This window comes from Rhinatrema bivittatum, chromosome 1, assembly GCF_901001135.1.
Source record: "Rhinatrema bivittatum chromosome 1, aRhiBiv1.1, whole genome shotgun sequence".
In the NCBI taxonomy this organism is placed as follows: domain Eukaryota; kingdom Metazoa; phylum Chordata; class Amphibia; order Gymnophiona; family Rhinatrematidae; genus Rhinatrema; species Rhinatrema bivittatum.
Genome location: NC_042615.1, coordinates 747,354,893 through 747,374,968, shown reverse-complemented (window position 1 = coordinate 747,374,968; position 20,076 = coordinate 747,354,893). Strand labels below are relative to the sequence as shown.

Below are 20,076 nucleotides of genomic sequence, written 5' to 3'. Positions count from 1 at the left end.
TATAATCTTTACCCAGTAGGAAACTGAAGTAAATATATATGTCTTCTTTGCCTTCCTCACAATGACCAACTGGCACGGAAGGTGAACTACCCCAAAACTGGCAGAATGTTGGACTTGAAATTTGAGGTCTAGTTTTCTAGATGTCAGAGAACACAAGATGGAGGTTTCCCATAACTTCATGAGCAACACCTTTAGAATTTTATGAACCGGTAAGGCTGCCGGTTCAGTTGGTGTGTCCACGATCTTCAGTAAACCAAGAAGTTCTGTTCATAGGTCCTTGTCCTTACAGAACTGAATACCCAGGGATATTGCAAACTTCTCCACTAACTGGACTAGTAAAGGTCTTCTGCTCAAGAATTGTGTTCCAGAGGTTCTGATAGTATCCCAGTGAATTCATCCTCTGATCCTAGCATGTCTGGTTCACTGAACCAGGAACACCAGTGAGGAAGAAAAGGAAGAGGGGTATGCCTCTGGGGTTCTAGAGGAGCAGCCTGCCTTGTGACCTCCGAGTGGACTCCACTACAAGCAAATTTGTTGGATAAAGAGCTTCTGATATATGAGGCTCCAATGATGAAAACATCCCTAAAGGTGAGTTTGGGATTCTGGTCACAGGAACCGCCAATGCTGTGGTGGAGAAGAGAGGCTAGAGAATCCATCCGGCTCTCTTTCAAGGGAGTTAAAGAAATTCCTCACTCTACCGGCAACTTGCTGGTAGGATTGCTGTATCCTCTGGCCCTGGATTGGTGGAGGGACATCTAATTCTGAAACCAGAACTGATTCCTGGTATGTAATAGGCAGTTTACTGGAGGCAAGTGGTATTATAGCCAGGATCAGATCTCTCGTTTGAGCAGAAATCTTCTTGAACCAATGAAAGCGGTAAGAGGAATATGACCCCTTCTACGGCCAATCTTGGATGAGCTGAAAAATGCTGGGTTGGAAGACCTCTTGGATCCCAGAATGGGGATGCAACATCTCTTGCTGATCTAGATGGGGCTCTTGTGGGGTGTATGCTTCAGGATTGTCAGTGTACATCATGGAGCAAGACATGCATTGAATGCATTGGGTATACCAGCACTCAATGCAAAGAAGAGTGTGCAACATTGAAAGTTTACATGTGTCGAATGCTTTGGTATGACTTGCACTGGTGCGTCATGTATCAATGGCTAAGTTGTGTCAGTGTGGAAGGCATTGCATACATCAATATGCTGTACATTATGTTTGTCTCTGCACGGAGGAGGATCATCGGCACCTCATGCATCGAGTTAGTCAATGGCTTTGCTTGCATTGGTGCACCATGTTTATAAAGCATCAATGCAGAGTTGTGATGCATCGATGCTTAGACGTACCTTGCTGCATTGCATCTGCACCGTCATCGATGTCCCTCGATGTTTGTGTTTATTTGGTGAATGGGGGCCAGCTTGAGAGAGTACATCAATACTTTTCAGGCAGCTGAACTTGACCCCGGGGCCACAGCCTTTGCGGATGGGGGAGTTTTTGAGCAGCTTCGGCTCATGGGCTTTCCCAACGTGGCAGATGATACTGAACTGCGGGAAGAAGAATGGCTGCTACTACGTAACCCTTCCACATAAGCAAGGCCTTGAAACATTGTGAGCGTGAGAACATAGGTCCAAAGGCTGAACAATTCCTCCAACTCGGTTAACTAATCTCCAAATACACCATGGTCATCCTTATCTTCTATCGTTTAACTGTGTGAATTTTAATAACCTTTCCTTTCTCTTCCTTCTCAGCCAAGTTCTTATCACCCTGTTATATGTAACTGCCTTTTCAACACCATTGTTATAGTTATGTTTACTATGCACCCCTGTTTTATGTGAACCAGCACGATGTGACTGCTGTCTCGAATGCCGGTATATAAAAATCTGAAATAAATAAATAAATAAATAAATTCCTCTCGTCATGATCTGGTCCCAAACAACAGTAGTAGAATTTATGTCCACCTGTATTTTCCACATTGGCAACTCTTGAAACCACTTATAGTTGTTGATTTTATTTTCTCGTGGACCCCAATTATGAGGGAGTTGAGCAACTCTTTCAGCTCTGGTATCTTTTTCCTTCTCTTTTATTTGGTAGCACTTAAAAATGCTGCTTGGATGGCTGCTAAAGCAGTTGAGAGGCAGGAGATTTCTGATTAAAAAATGCAGTTTAGCTTGGATAAAAAATGCTTTAGCTTGGATAAAAAATGACTGAGGAGGCTCACGTGACAATGCCCAAGTGGGAACTCCCATAAATGCTCAGTAGAGCTCAAAGCTCTACAGCTTGGAGAGGCAAGTTTATTCGGTGCCAAAGGGATAACATGATCCACATGTAATGACTAATTCAGCCTGCTTATCGATGGAAAAACTATTCCACTACTACTACTATTTATAATTTCTAAAGCGCTATCAATCACATGGAGAACTGTACATACACATGTTAACTAATGTAAAAGATACAGGCAATGTCTCCTCTGATTCAAAGTCAGCTGGTAACTGCACTTTAGGGTAGAAGATGAATTAATTTTGTTGGGACAGGTAAAATACTTTAGAAAATAAAATATTTTTCATTATTTACCTAAGCAGAAGCAGCAAACCTTTATCTCCAAGATGGGAAAGTGCTGGTTTCATCTGAATAAGGGCATGAAGATTAGCCTAAAAAACATAAATAAAGAGCCATGCAAACCCAGTAATTCATCACATGAGATTAGATTTAGTTCAACAGGCTAAACAAATCACCTCTCTAAATGCACCCTACCCCAGATTAGAGACCTTTCTAATGAATCTGCATGCTATCTTTTAAATCCATTGAAAAAAGCCTCCTTTATAATGTTCAGCTTTCTTCTATAAATGTTAAGAATAAAGGAGTGCAGGAGTAACCTACGGATTATAGCAGCAGGTTGAGAACCAGGGAAGCCAGGGTTCAAATCCTGCTGATTCACCTTGTGACCTGGGCATGTCGCTTCAGCATCCACTGCTTTACAAAGTTTGTTTGTAAGCTCTCTGGGAAAATGCCTACAGTACCTGAATGTTACCTTACCTTGACCTACCAACAAAAAAAAAGCAAGAGCTTTAAAAAAAAAACAAAAAACCAAAAAACTATTTTTGAAAAGCATGGTTTTACAACTGCACTATACTTTCAATATATAATTACACCAACCAAATTTCTCAGTATGTTTCTGTTTCTATGGTTTAGAAATGGTGCCTTTACCTTGTCTTCACAGGCCTCATCCAAGATATCAAGGGCTTCAGAAGAGATGGTTTTGTTTTTATCATGCAACTGGGTCACCAGTAATTCAATACCCCAGTTACTGAAGAACTCCACATTTGCCCTCAGTAATACCCGCAAGTGTTTCGTTGCATACAACCTGCAACTCTGAACAATTAAGGATTCAGTTAAAAACAAAAGAGTACAAATGTATTCATTATTCTGAATAACTGGATTATAAGGCCCTTAGGGAAGGAAATCCAATTTTTCTAAGTCTCTAACTTTGCATACTCCAACTCATGCACTACATTCTACGAGACAGTCATTGTGTATTCCATCTTACAAAGTCAGATGTCTAGAGTCTACAAGCAATCAGGCCTTTTCAGTAAATGACCTGTCACTGTGGAATAATCTCCCACAAGAACGTCATGACATCACAAACTATCATTTTCTCAAAAGTTAAAAGCACACCTGTTCCACTTAGCTTATTTTAATTAATTTGGCTTGTTTATTCATTTGTTAGTCTGTTTACTACATATATTGCTTATGTAAATGTTATATTTTGCTTAGCATGGAATGTCTATTACAAGTGGATTATAAACAATTTTAGTAATTTAAGAAAGATGATGTAAGAAAATACTGCAACCAGAGGGCATGTTAGGAGCCACAACCTAAAGCAGACTCATTGATCAAGTTAACTGAAAAATAAAATAATTTGAAAACGGCCAATAAACCTGACTAGCTGAACTAAAAGGATCAAAAAATACAAAGGCACACAGATTCTGAAGAAAAAAATCCTGCTAAAAAAGCAGATTATTGCCACAGAGTTGAAAATGGGGGAACATTAAAGCTTCAGAACACATCCACATACTTCGCAAAAAGAAAAACTAAGGCACCCTGCTTGTCATGGGAATTGCTGCACAGGCCAGAGAGCTTTTCAAGAAATTCTTGGAAATTTCTAGAAAACATATGTCAACACTGAGCAGCCAAGACATCACTGTATGTGATGGGCAATTCACTTGATTTCAGAAAAAAATGATATGCTACGTTTTTTTTGTATGGTAGTTAATTACTCAGGAGCTCCCTATAAAGTAAAAAGATAGCCAAGTGGCAAGGGTCATAGTTTTAGACAACTACTAAGAACAAGCTTAGAAATAACTTTTTTTGGCACCCTGATAATTCTTTATGACTAAAAGAAAAAAAATGAGTGATTAACACAGGAAAATAGCTGATGCTCACTAACACAAATACAGAACCAAACGTCACTTTTATAAAAAGATCACTACTTTACTTTAATGGAACATACAAATCATAGGGGCAACACAATGGATTAGATGTCAAGAAATGTCCGTTTAGAATCCGTTTAGAATCTTTATTATGGAGACTCGTTCATCCGATAAAAAGCCCGATTCAGGAAGTCAGACTGGCTGGCTTCCTTAGAGGTGCAATTTGCTGAATTCAAAGAATGAACAAGAAGCTAACAGAATTAGATTCCTGAGAATATTTAAAAAACAAAATGGTGAAAATGAAAAATGAATACAAGTCAACCATATGTGACTGAAAATTACAAATCACAGATCTACTGAAAGAATGGAAAAATATCTCAAGAACTCCAAAGAAGAACTGTGCAAGGTGTGTAATAAGTGTATAAAGCACTGCAAAATATCACACAAAAATATCTACAAAAAAGTACAAATGATTATTTAAGAAACAAAAAGGAAAAAGAATAAACATGAGACAGAAACAAAACTTGAAAAAGATGTGGAACCATCTAAAGCAGGGGTGGGCAATTAATTTTCCCATGGGGCCACATGAGAAATTGGGATGGTTTTAGAGGGCCGGACTAATATAATTAACTCAGTTCTACCCAATACTGTATATAGTATATATACTATCCCTTCATAAACAAACAGTAATACAAAGATTCAAAGAAAATATGGAGGACCTAATTACATCATTATTTCATGATGAGATGATGAGCTTTAATGAACTTGTGATTGTTCACTTTAGAAAATTGTCAATTTTTACAGTGTTTAAAAAACTAACATCACATCTTGATCTAAAATAGCAAGTTTTTCAAAGACCGGCATCCCTTTAACTTAATAAAGAACCTTAAATGAAACATTACAATAACATGAAAATGTTCAATGAGAGAAATCTAGCCTGTTTTGGGCCTGAACAAGTGCATTGAAGTTAGGTTGAATATCTGAGGTGGATATGCGAAGAACAGCGCACAAGTGATCATCACTGAGAGAGGATCTGTATCTGGATTTGTTGAACTTCATCACTGAGAATGTTTGTTCACATACGTAGGTAGATCCAAAGAGAACTAACATCCTCTGAGCATGCCTCCTTATGTGTGGAAAGTTTTCCTCTGAGAGAAGAATAAAACTCCAGCAGTGATACTGATTTAAAACACTCTGCCAGTAGATTGTCAGACTGCAGATCAATGAGTTCAAACTGGACATCACTGGGTGCATTATCCACACAGCATGTAAAGGGAGAAGAAATCATGTGCATTTCACTCTCAACTGCTTTGAAGTCTTCAAATCTTCTGGAAAATTCATCATGTAGTGCCACAAACATGGATGAATACTTGTCGAGGTGATCAGCTGATGGTGTGACTTCTTTCAGTGTTGACATGTGAGTGAGAATTTTGCCCTTCAATTGGCTAGAAAGAAACTTCAACTTTCTCATGAAAGCTGTCACCAAGCTGAACATTTCATGTGCAAAGAGGCCTTTGCCTTGCAGCTTGGTATTTAGTTCATTCATTAGTGTAGTCACATCAACAACAAAGGCCAGATCTGCCATCCAGTGCGTATCTGAGAACTCTGGGATGTCTTTGCCTTTCGTCTCACAAAACTCCTGAATCTCAGGTCCCATACTCTTTTAAGCACCTTTCCAAGGCTGAGCCAACTCACAGCTGTCTGGTAGCCTATGTCACTATGTTCACTTTCATGCTCCTCCAACAGTGCAACAAATTGTCTGTGATTCAGTGCTCTTGCCCTGATGAAATTAACTATCTTAGTTACAACATCAACAACACTGCTGATTTTTAGCACCGACTTGCACAGCACTTCCTGATGCATAATGCAATGCAAAAATATCAATTTCTGTTCTGGGTTTATTTCATTCACTTTATCTTGCATCCGCTTCAAAAGTCCGACATTTTTCCCTGTCAGATTTGGACAGCCATCGGTTGTAACACTTACTACTTTGTTCCATTTTAGTCCCAGTTTGTCCATGGATGCATTTACTTCGGTGAACAAATCACTCCCTGTCGTGGTACCTTTCATTGATCGCATAGCTGCCAGCTTTTCAATCATCTCAAAGTCTTTTGTTATTCCACGTACAAAGATAAGTAACTGGGCTGTATCACGGACATCACAGCTCTCGTCCAGAGCCAGGGAAAAAAAAAATAAAATTATCCACTTTGTTTTGCAGCTGAAGCTCCAAATTCCCCGCGATGTCTTCGACCCGTCTTGTTACGGTTCACCTGGAGAGGGGCACATTTGCAAACGCTTCTTTTTTCTCAGGACAAATTAGCGCTGCAGAGTCCACCAAACATTCTTTGACAAACTCCCCATCAGAGAATAGCTGTTTCTTGCAATTTTGTGGGATATTACAAAGCTTGTCCTGACGGCTGCATCCCGGGATGAGTGGAGCTTTGTAAAAAATCCTTGCTGCCTTTGCAGTTTTGCTAGCAAATCTTCAGATGCCCATGCCCGCTCTACCTCCGTCAAGTTCTTGTATTTCTCTGCGTGTTTAGTCTCGTAATGGCGATTCAAATTGTAATCTTTAAACACAGCTATCTGCTCTCCACAAACTAAGCACACAGCTTTACCTTTGGCTTCAGTAAATAAATATTTAGAAGTCCATTCCTTGTTAAAAACTCTGCATTCTCCATCAATCTTTCTTTTTTTAACGTTAGCCGACATATTTAAGGGCTAACAGCTAACCTTGGCTAATAGAGTAATACACAGCCAGCTGTTTGCATATAATACTATACCCCAGCAGAAGTATGCTGCCCCAAGAAGAGAGCACAGAGACAGCAACAATAAAGAAACACAAGTATGATCAGATCTGTGTATGACTTGTATATAACCACCCTGTATCCACACTTACTGGATGCGGTCTACATACTTATGTGCTCATTAAACCACTTCAAAAGGAGCCTTAGGAAAAGACATCTTCTCAGTTACCGGCCCCGATCACTCGCCACAATTGATTAATAACTACAACTACTACTTTTTTTAACGTAATGTTCAGAGTGTTGCTGACACTGAGCTTATCCTGCAGAAGATGGCCTCTGGCTTGAAGTGGTGTAGAGAGAATGTAGGTGAAGCTGGGTCCCACCCTGACGTATGTACATGGACTGCACTTAGTGGGGTTATGGCAGCATTGGAGGAGGCAGCAATAGCAATACCCGGAGATAAGTAGTAGCAGCTGGTGTTTATGTACAGCTCAGTGGCGTCATGAAGCCAGAAGAGGTGACTGGCAGGCTCTGGAACCCACCACAGATCTTCCCCCGCAGTGGCGCTCCGCCATTACAGGGCCTGAGCGCGCCACCATTACAGGGCCTGAGCGCGCGCCATTACAGGGCCTGAGCGCACGCCCATCGGCGCGAGGGAGACGCTGCAGCTGGACCCCACATACCTGCCGTGTAGCAGTATCTGCCGGGATCCGTGACCTCAGAGACTGAGAACTGCAGTAATCCTTCCTTCCTGCCTGCTATGTAGTTATTGCCCGAATCCAGGGAATATTTAGCGCTCTGTGACAGGCAGCACGTCCAGATACACCAGTGACAGGCAGCAGGTCCAGATACACCGGTGACAGGCAGAGCAAGCACGTCCAGATACACCGGAGGCAGAGCAAGCACGTCCAGATACACTGGTGACAGGCAGCACGTCCAGATACACCGGTGACAGGCAGAGCAAGCACTTACAGATACCATCCAGATACACCGTTGCCAGGTAGACTGTCCGCTATTACAGAGCCTGGCCGCGCGTCATACGGAAATAACAAACACTCAGCATTTATGTAAGCAACTGCCATACCAAACCAGCACTAGCACCCAGAACGCAAACAACTACAATCAGGCATGCAAAAAGATGGCATTGCAAATATTGCAATGTGCCCTAGAACATCAATACCTCCTACTGGGAGGATCAAATATTAAAACAGAACAAGAAGAACTAACACAGATCACTACACAGAAAATACAAGCTAGTAGAATACCTCATCTCGGTCACAAGTGCAAAAAATGGGCAGACCATCACCAAATATAGGATAACTGATCACAGATTAGAAAGATGCAGGCAAAAACTAAACAGTACATCCCAAGATAACAGACACATATGCAATGCAACACTGGAATACTACAAATTCATTTCTTCCTCTGCTGTGCAAAATGAAGAGAGATCAGAAATGACATTTCCAAAAGCTGACAGAAAATCCAAGACATCATAAGTCTTCCCCAGGAGCACCGAGGAACGGGTCCGAAAGCACTTGGCCCTCTTGAGAACGGATTCAACTACCACTGACTGGCGAGGCAGCTGATGCTTATTAAATCCAGGAGTCTTCTTGACAAGGTGGACACCGTCTGCCTTCTTATTAATGGGAGGCATTGTGAGGGGGTGTTCCTATAACTTCACCAGCAACTCCTTAACGATCTTGTGTACCGGGACCACCATGATCTCCTTAGGAGACTCCACGAACTGGAGGATCTCAAGCATTTTGTGCCTGGCATCCTCTTCTGTTAAAAGTTAAAATGGGATGGCCTCCACCATCACCCTCACAAATCCTGGGGGATTAAGTCCTCTGGTTGAGACTTCCTCTGCTCATGTGGAGAAGGGTCTGATGGGAGACCATCAAAGCCCTTGGAGGAGGGCTCCCTTGGATCATCCCCCCTAAGTATCATAGGGACACTCATCCTCACTGTATGCTATAGAGGATGGGGGCCCTAGGTGATCAGCCTTTGTCCAGAGGTGTAGGCACCAGTAGATGATGGGCAGTACTGGCACGGGTGCCTTCGGTACTATAGGAACTGCAGTGCCCGATCCACCGCTAGCTAGACTTGACACTCCAGCTCATTCTCCAATGCTGCTGATGCCAACATTGACTAGGAGGAAGGAGGGGTGGCCAGATCTTCTTTGGACCCATGAGGTAGATGGGCGATTGGCAACAGGACCGGTGGAGACCGTCATGGACCCCTGGCATCGATAGAGGATGAGCTCTCCTCGCCGTGAGGTCTCTGGGGGAATTGTGGCAAAAGCCAGTGCATCCCTGCAACAGTCACCATGCATCGACAGGGAGCAGTGCCAATGCTGCTTAGGCTTCCCTCGCTGCTCAGCCCAGTCTTTACCCGGTACCAAGGCCGAAGATGATGAATCTGGCGTTCTTGGCCTGGAAGAGATCGACAATGGTCGGTCTCTGGCTTCCCTATCCAGACGGTCCCGCTAATGTCGATGGTGTGGAGTCCATCGGTGCGGCTCCAAGGTCCATCGATGCTACAAAAACCACAAAAAAACCACAATGAAAAACAAGTTTTCCACTAGGCCAGAAACAGCCACAGTGAGCTTAATCAGCCTACGAGGTTTATAGCTCCATGGAAAAGGAAAGAAGGACCTCGCATGGATGCGTGGTATAGGGCATGCTGGGCATGCTCAGTGTGCCTAATCAAGGTTCTGATGTCATCCTTGTGTGGGGACCCATCCTGAATGTACTCAAAGAAAGAAACTACCTATAAACTGCAGCAGACAGAACCAAGAAACTGACATATTGCTAATGGATTCAAATGGCAGATAAATGGATGAGAAGCACCTATTCTCTGGAAAGAAAGTGCTGAAAATCAAATGCACAAACAGAGAAAGAGCAAAGTAAGAAAGAAGAAGTTGAGCATATATAGACCCTGGCATGAGTCTAAGTGCATCTGAAAATTTTAAGTTTACAACAAGATACAACAAGAAAAAGCTCTAACAGCCCTATATTAGGGATGGCATTCATTTAAAACAAAAACTGCAAAACATGACGAATAAGGCTAATTCGTTTCATCTGGGGGGCCCTGAACGAAACCGGGGCCCCCCCCCCCCCCCCCACCCCGGAATGAAATTAACCTTATTCGTTCATTTTGTTTAAAAAAAACAACAAAAAAAGAACGCATCGATCCTAGTTCTAGGCCCAAAGCCGGGGCCTTGCCTAGGGCAAAGGCTGCAGCCCCTGCTTTGGGCTTCAGCCTATGCCCTTGGCAAGGGCCCAGCTTAGGGCCTAGGCTGAGGCGCACGTGTCGCGTTCCAGCATAGGCTGAAGCCCAAAGCATGGACTGCGGCCTAGGCCCAACCGTGACACTGGGGTCTCGGCCAAGGACCCCGAAAATTTAAAAAAATAAATAAGAACTTACCTGATCTGTTGGGTTCTGTCGAAGGCCGGGTCCCGAGGCCCAGGCCTGATGCTATGACCAGACCTGAAGGATGGGCCCTGATGCCAGGGTCTCAGCCTGGACCCAGTCCCGACACCACAACCCAATGCAGAGGCTGGGGCCCACCTGGGCCTTAGCCCAGGGTCATGCCCTGGCCTCAGTGTTCAGGACTGGAATCACCCCTGTCAAACGTCTTCTTTCTTCAGCTCTTCACTGCTAAATGACTGCATCCACCAGGGTTGCATCGGAGTAAATTAACTCTAGCATATTCACCCCCATGTACGGCGCCATTTTGATGTATGGTAGTGCCGTACACATGCCATACATCAAAATGAAGCCGTCATTTGGCGGTGAAGAGCCAAAGAAAGTAGACGTCAGATAAGGGGAGCTCCCAGTCCTGGGCATGACCTTGGGCTAAGGCACAGGCATTGGGATCCTGCCTCCGGGTCGGGTCATAGCGACAGGCCTGGGTCCGGGCTGAGGTCCCAGCCTCCAGGTCGGGCCAAAGCCTAAGCCTTGCGTAGGCCGAGACTTCAGCCTAGGCCTTGAGTAGGCCGAAGTGGCGGCGGGCTACCACGTCCTTCGCCTATGCAAGGCTGAAGCTTCGGCCTGGGCCTAGGCCAAAGCCGGCAGATCCTCACCAGAATAAGTGGGGACCAAGAAGGATCCTGGCCCCAGCATTTTTGCCAGCGAGAGGTCCCTAGAGGCCTTATTTTCCTTTTTTGGTCATTTTTGTTTTTTTTGTTTGATTCATTTTTTTTGCACGAATGAAAACGAATCAAACAATCTAAGAACATAAGAACATAAGAAATTGCCATGCTGGGACAGACCAAGGGTCCATCAAGCCCAGCATCCTGTTTCCAACAGAGGCCAAAAACCAGGCCACAAGAACCTGGCAATTACCCAAACACTAAGAAGAACCCATGCTACTGATGCAATTAATAGCAGTGGCTATTCCCTAACTTTAATTGATTAATAGCCATTAATGGACTTCTCCTCCAAGAACTTATCCAAACCTTTTTTGAACCCAGCTACACTAACTGCACTAACTACCTTCTCTGGCAACAAATTCCAGAGCTTTATTGTGCGTTGAGTGAAAAAGAATTTTCTCCGATTAGTCTTAAATGTGTTACTTGCTAACTTCTATGAAATGAAATTTGTGGAAAATAACCTCCCGAAAATGAACCAAATAATGAAAACTTTTTCTCTGAACATCCCTATATTCAACAAAGAAACGTCTTGACAAATACAACCCCCATTAAAACTACTATTAAAATTGTTTCATAGCATCATTCAACCAATCTTTTATGGGAGTGAGGTCTGGGATCTATCATTAACCCAAAAATATACAGAATTGGACAGAACACCAATAGAAATCCAGCACCTCCAGTTCTGCAAATGGACTGTGTGTGTCCACAGAAACACTTTCAATGAGTTCAGAGCAGAATTAGAGCAATTCCCTCACTTCTCATCATACAAAATACAACATTCAAATTCTGGTGTCATCTTAACCCTCTACAATTGGGCTCTGTAAAACAAAACAAACCCCTGGAAATAACAAACACTCAGCATTTATGTAAGCAACTGCCATACCAAACCAGCACTAGCACCCAGAACACAAACAACTACAATCAGGCATGCAAAAAGATGGCAATGCAAATATTGCAATGTGCCCTAGAACATCAATACCTCCTACTGGGAGGAGCAAATATTAAAACAGAACAAGATGAACTAACACAGATCACTACACAGAAAATACAAGCTAGTAGAATACCTCATCTCGGTCACAAGTGCAAAAAATGGGCAGACCATCACCAAATATAGGATAACTGATCACAGATTAGAAAGATGCAGGCAAAAACTAAACAGTACATCCCAAGATAACAGACACATATCCAATGCAACACTGGAATACTACAAATTCATTTCTTCCTCTGCTGTGCAAAATGAAGAGAGATCAGAAATTACATTTCCAAAAGCTGACAGAAAATCCAAGACTTCCAACAGAATAAGCAAGAAAAACTGCATGATCCTGGTGAAAAGAAGAGAAACAGAAACTATACAAAATAGATAGGCATAGTTTAATGGGACAAGCCAACACAGATCTAGCCAAGGGAAGTCTTGCCTCACCAATCTGACGCATTTTTTTGACAGCATGAACATACACATGGATAAAGGTGAATCAGCTGATATAGTGTATCTTGATTTTCAGAAAGCATTTGACAAAGTAGCTCATGAGAGACTCTTGAAAGTCACTTCTATCTATACCTTTCTTCTCTGCCTCTAATTCCCCCGACTCTGTGGCTTTCCATTTTGTTCTGTTGGTAACAGGTGGAGGCATCCTGAACAGAAATAACGGGCCCTAGGCAGGAATCTACTTGGGTTCTAAACCTCAAGCAAGTTCCAAAGGACAGACTGGCCAAATATGATGTCATGTCAGCCATCCCTATCCAGGATTATTGTTTATCCAAACAATAATGTGATGTAAATGATTAGATGGATTGAACTCCATGTTGCAGCCCTCCAGATCTCTTCCAAAGGAACAGCTCACAAGTGGGCCACCAACACTGCCATAGCTCAAACAGAGTGAGCCTTGATATGGCCCTCAAGATACAATCCCACCTGGGCATAACAGAAGGAGATGAAGTCAGAAGCCAATTGGAAAAAGTCTGCTTGGCAATGGTGATCCCCAACTTTTTCTGCCTTTGTCCACTCCAGAAAGAAGGCTAAGACTCTTTTGCAGTACAAAGTATGCATGATTCATTCACCTTGGTGCAAATGGGGCCTGGGAAAAAAATATTTGACAGGACTATGAAATGTTTGACACCACCTTAGGCAGAAACATAGGATGTGTGCATACGGCCACCCTATCGTGGAAAAACTTAGTGTAAGGTGAATAAATCAATAAGGCCTGGAGCTCACTGACCCTGCGAGCTAAAGTAACTGCCACCAAAAATACGATCTTCAGGACAAAGCACAGAGGCTTGAAGGTAGCTATCATCATCTAAGCTAAAACCACAGTGAGGTCCCAGGACACTGTGGGAGGCCTTAGGGAAGACTTCAACTGAAGTAGACCTCACCTGAGCCATGTAACTATAGGCTGAACAGAGATGGGCTTACTTTCTCCACCATGGTGATATGCGCCAATTGCACTCAGGTGAACCCTAACTGAATTAGTCTTTAGACCAGTCTCCAAAAAATATAGAAGATGGTCAAGCAGTTTTTGTGTCAAGTAGAAGGGATTTAGGGCCTTTTGCTCACACCGCACTGAAAACCTCCTCTACTTCAGTGCTTAGGAGTTGCTAGTGGAAGGCTTTTTAGAAGATATCAGGACCTGAGACACACCTTCTGAGAGATCAAGCAGTTGTAGAATCAGCCTCTCAACATTCATGCTGAGAGAGCGACAGGGTCTGGAGGTTGGGATGCTGCAACCTGCCTCGATCCTGGGTAATGAGATCTGGGAAAGTCCCCAGCCTGATCGGTTTCCTGATGGACATCTCCCGGAGGTGTGGAAACCAGACCTGACTAGGCCAATGAGGGGCTATGAGAATCATAGTACCTTTGTCCTTGTGAAGCTTCAATGATGTCTTTGACACAAGTGAAGTTGGAGGATACGTGTATAGGAGGCCCTCACTCCTATGATGAATGAAGGAACAGAACTGAAGAACCTTCCTGTTCCAAGGCGCAGCAAACTGATCCAACACTGGGCTTCCCCATAGAGGGAAGACCCAATTTGCTACACCTTGGGTCCAGAGACCATTCAAGGGGTCAAAAGGAACAATTCAGCCTGTCCACTATCGTATTCTCCTTTCTGGCTAGATACATGGTCCTGAGCACCATCCCTTGGGAGAGGGTCCATGACCATAATTGAGCTGCTTCCTGAAACAGAAGGTATGAGGCACAACTTCCATGCTTGCTGACATACCACATTACCACCTGGTTGTCACTTTGGATCAACACAATTTTGTTGGAAAGCCAATCTCTGAAAGCCCATAGAGTGAACCTGATCACTCAAAGCTCCAGGAAGTTGATTTGACAAGTATTCCTGGGTGGACCAGAGACCTTGGGTGCTGAGCTCATCTACATGAGCTGCCCAGCAAAGGTGGACTCATCTGTTGTCAGTACAATTTGAACCTGAGGAGTTTGGAAGAAGACCTCCTCCTTTTCCCTGTTTCATTGTATTTTCCAACCTTTCACAGTTTTATTGTAAACCGGCGTGATGTTCCCACGAATGTCGGTATAAAAAAGTTAATAAATAAATAAAATCCTCATCAGCATCGCCACAAGGACCTCGAGCACTGGGGCTGCCATGATCTCCTTAGGAGGTGCCATATAATGGAGAATATCCAGCATCTTGTGCCGTGTATCTTTCTTAGTCTGTAACTGAAATGGGATGGCCTCCGCCATCACCCTGACAAATCCCGAGGAAGAGAGGTCTTCTGGAGGAGACTGCCTTCTCTCATCAGGAAGAGTCGGTTCTGAGTGAAGACCATCTAATATGTCTCTGAAACATCGGATGAGTCTCATACACTTACTGATTGTAGATAAGTTTAAAGCGAATATTATTATTTCCTCCTACACCCCCTATGTATATGAGTACGATCATGTACAGTTTGCACGATATCTTTTATTTCCAATTTGATTTCAGTTTCATATATTGATTGACTACTTTTAATGTTATGTTTTCCCACCCTCTTTTCCGCCCCATCTCTCCCTTCTCCTTCCACTCTTCTTCCCTTCTTAGATTCGTTTTATTTAGTTTCACCCTCCCCGGTTCAATATCAGTTACATTGTAAAGCTTTTACGCTGCAGTTTTTGTTTTATGGAAACCGATGTGATGTTACTAACGAATGTCGGTATACAAAAATGTTAAATAACTAACAGGCTGATACAGTAAAGTTCGCGGGAGAGCAGGCGAGAACCCAGTGTCCTGTGCGCGCGATTCAATAAACTAAAATATTTAAATTAGGGCCGGCGGTAAAAAGAAGCGCTAGAGACACTAGCGCGTCCCTAGCACCCCTTTTTGGACAAGAGCGGCGGCTGTCAGCGGGTTTGACAGCTGACGCTCAATTTTTCCGGCGTCGGTTCTCGAGCCCACTGACAGCCACGGGTTCGGAAACCGGACGCCGGTAAAATTGGAGCATCCGGTTTTCAACCCGCGAGCCGATTTCATTTTTTTTTTTTTTTTTTAACTTTCGGGACCCTCAGACTTAATATCGCCATGATATTAAGTCGGAGGGTGCACAGAAAAGCAGTTTTTACTGCTTTTCTGTGCACTTTCCCGGCGCCGGCAGAAATTAGCGCCTACCTTTGGGTAGGCGCTAATTTCTGAAAGTAAAATGTGCGGCTTGGCTGCACATTTTACTTTCTGTATCGCGCGGGAATGACTAATAGGGCCATCAACATGCATTTGAATGTTGCGGACACTATTAGTCTCGGGGGGGGGGGGGGGGGGTGTTGGATGCGCATTTTCGACGCACTGTACTGTATCGGCCCTGTAAATAAATAAATAAAGGTTCCTGTTCTCACTGCCAGACACAGAGGACAGAGTCCAGAGCCCTAGGGGCTTGGCCTCCTGTCATAAGTACTGACTCAACAGGCCAATGGGGGGGGGGGGGGGCTCTAGCCCCGACATTGCCCCAGGACCCAGTGGAGCTTCCTCCTCCGAGGACCAGTGGACAAGCGCCGAATTGGCAGGTGGTACCACTGATACTCCACTGGCCGCCAATGCCGCCTCAAGAGCAGACACAGGCTGCGTCAGTAACACTCCGATCTGTGCGTGCAAAGATTCTAACAGCAGCTCAAGTTGGTGCCCCAAAACAGAGGATCTGCACCACTTTCTCCACAGCCAGCTGCACACACCTCTCAAGCTGCTCCTTAAAGAGCTCTAATGCCAAGACCAACTGGGACCCAGGAGGTGTAGCCACATCCTCTTCGGAATCAAGAGGAGGTTCAGTAGTGGGCAACAGAACCAGTGGAAAATGTCACATACCCTGGCTCTTCACCGTGGGGATGCTTTTGGGTCACCACAGCAGAAGCTGGTACATCTCCATGCCCAGCAATCTGCATTGACAGGAACTGATACTTCTGCTTCCTTCAATACTTGGATCTGTCATTCTCCGGTGACAAGACCGAAGACTATGAACCCAACATCTTCAACATGGGGAAAGCAGACGATGGCCTGTCTCAGCCATTCCTAGTAGTCACCAATACCTATAGAATCAATGGTTCTGCCAACAAAGATGGCTTGGTGTCCATCGGTACAGCTCTGTGGTTCCTTAAAGCTGATGCCTCCAATGATGTTGGGTCTGTCTTCTCCGGTCAGAAGATTAGTTCTATCTCATAGAACGGGACCTTATGCACTTCAGGGGTCATCCGAGCACACGTACTGTAACCCCGGATGTTGTGTGATGCTTCCAGGCAGAGAGGGTCTGTGACAGACATAATCCTCGAATACAGAGGGCATGACTTAAACCTAGATGTGGATATGTTGACTCGAAACAAAAGGGATGTGATATCAAACTTGATGGCAGCGGCCTATAATGGCCAGCGGGCACCGAAGGCACCAACGCCCCGGGGAACAACTGTGAAAGAAAAATTACCCTAAACACCAAAAAACCTGGATAAAGACGACAAGGGGAAAACCGGGAGGGACCCTGCATAAATAGCGACTGCGAAAAAAAAACTTCACAGGAAAAAAGCAACTTCCTAAGAAGTTTGAAAAAGAGAGACAATCTTGTCTTGTCACGATATACAAGGCTCCATGGAAGGGAAGAGAAGAGACTGAGGGATCCCACGTGGATGCATGGTATAATGCATGCTGAGAATGCTCAGAGAGGCTCAGACAAAATTTTAGCAACTTTGACATAAGTTTTCCATGCCAGGCTCCATCCAACGATGTCACCCATGTGTGAGGACTGCCATTCTGCTTGTCCTCGAAGAAAATATTTTTTTGCTCAACGCATAATTAAACTCTGGAATTTGTTGCCAGAGGATGTGGTAAAAGCTGTTAGAATAGCTGAGTTTAAAAAAAAGGTTTGGATAAGAAGAAGAAAAGTTCATAAACCATTAAGGTGAACTTAGATCCCATGCTGCTCATCCCAGGGATGCTATACTTTTCATAACATATACCTTTACTTCTTACTATTTTTGTAATTTTTCCCTTCTTTTCCTACCCTTTTATTTTAATCATTCTGTATAATACTCTGGCAACCCATGAAAAACTGTCATGCCAATAAAGTGATTGAAATTTGAACAAAATACAAAAAAAGGAGAGAAACAAGATAATTCCTTCCTATTAAAAATGTCTATATTAAGAAGATGTGTTACTCTAAGTTTTGTCTCTGAACCAAAGAACTCCAAGATCACTGATTATCTCATCTCTTGTGCTCCTATTTTCACATGAAAGGTAGTTTCCGCTTTCTACCACAACAAATGCATTGACAGAAAACCCCTAAGCCATGACTATTTGATATCTTATTGTGCTCCATCAATAAAACTTTGCACTTTTAAACAAGCACATTTTTTAACTGTGTTTGCTATACTTACATCAGTAGCTGCAGTGAGGATTTTGGATAGGATAACTCTGGCTAATCCATCTCTACTGTAGTCCAAACTGGAAACAGTCAGCTTTAGCAAATGATCTTGACTCTTCAAGGAACAAAGATTAAGAAGACTACAAAAAAAAAAAAAAGAAGAGCTGGATTATTTACTACAAATAGTTTCTCAAGTGTTACATTAAATCCCAAATCTTTGAAGCATGACAGAAAAAAGTTCAACCTAAAACTAAAGGAGCATACTTTCTGGGCTGCACATATACATGGATCTGAAAAAATAACCCAACCCTATCAAAGTTCTCAAGATCTTCCTGACATGTTCCAAAAATGTAGTGTGAATAGAATACTCTGCATCTCTCCTCTATACCCTTCCTCATGCACTCCACATATCAAACAAGTCACGTCACTCCTATATATGCCCTTCTCCTCTACTGCCAATTCCCGACTCTGTGATTTCCACTTGGCTACACCATGTACTTGGAATAGACTTCTTGAGCTGGTGCACATTGCTTTCTCTCTCACTTTATTTAAATCCCATGTAAAAACTCACTTTTGAGGCTTTTAAATCTTAAGCCTGATTTCCGCTTCCAGCTTTATTAAATAGTTTTAACTACTGTCTTGCTATATGAAACTCCCCAAAAGAAGTAGAAATAGTAGTAGTGGCGGTGATATGGAAATGAACACATAACTATCTCATAAGACTTCATTTTCATTGGAAAGTAGGCTAAAATGCTATCTACCATTTGATTATTTAGTTTTGTACATGGAGAAAAGATTTAGCAGCTTTCTCAAGGAAGAAAACTTTTATAAAAATATTTTTCTAAATAGCACTGATAAAAACACTGCATGCAATTAATGTTATTACATCCAAATGCCTAATTATCAAATGTCATTTTCCCATCAAATGGATTTACCTATATTTATTCATGTTCTATTACAAAAACCTTCAAGTCTTAACCCCCTAAAGTCTCTAATTACACAAGATACACCACACTAACTCACACTCACCGCACATTTCACCCACATTATAAAAACAGTTCACATCAGGATACTGTAAATCTTTAAACTCAATTATAGCTTAAATTCTCCAAAAGTGAGTGAAACAAATTTTTCTTGCCAAAAAAAAATCCAAAAAAACGGGAAATCATCACTGTGTGTAGATAGCAAGATCATAGTTCTGCTGAAGACTTAAATGAAGCTGGGATACAATATCTTAAAGTATGAATAATCCATAAACCCCTTGAGTTCACAATTCCTCTGATGATTCCAGTAAAGCTGGATAACAGTTTCCTAGACTGTAAATAGTCCAAAAGTCCCAACAAGGGCCCTTGTTTCTCCCATTAGGCTTCCCCTCAAAGGGTCTTAATATATTGATCCAAATTCCAGCTAAAAATTATTCATTAACTTTTCATCAGCTTGTTTGTCTTCACAAGAGTATTCTTGAAGAAGGTATTCCAATAAACTGCCATTTAACCATTATCTTTTACTAAAATATTAAATAAAGTTGTACTCATTCACAAAGCGAATGGGGTCCTCCCTCTATGAAACGACAATTTCTATTGTTTCAGAGTTAATATCTTAGCCACTGTGATGGTGTTGTTGTACGTTGCTGTCATGCAAGAACAGGTATGGCTGTAAGCAATATAAGGGTACACATAGTTGGGAGGAGACTGCCTGCTCCTCTTCCTCTTCCCTCTCTGGGGATACTACATGTTACAGAAACTTACCACTTATTACCTTATATGCAATTTGAAAAGTCTAAAAAAGGACACCTGTTTGTCTCAGAATCAGACTGCTTTATTTGCAGAAATTTCAGGCTTTGCAGTTGGAATCAGATAAACACATGCCTCTAACGTCGTTAACACAGCAAAGCTATAGCCTAAGTTGAACAAGTAGATCAGA

The 20,076-nt window shown here is 42.8% G+C and overlaps 1 protein-coding gene across 1 annotated transcript in view; it reads right to left on the bottom strand.

The window, feature by feature from the left end:
• Positions 1-20,076, bottom strand: part of RICTOR (RPTOR independent companion of MTOR complex 2) — a 663,554-nt gene that overhangs the window by 301,804 nt on the left and 341,674 nt on the right. Inside the window, 3 exon segments of the mRNA XM_029578377.1 lie at positions 2,572-2,648; positions 3,205-3,369; positions 18,167-18,293. Of these exon segments, the coding sequence (XP_029434237.1) occupies positions 2,572-2,648; positions 3,205-3,369; positions 18,167-18,293 (369 nt within the window).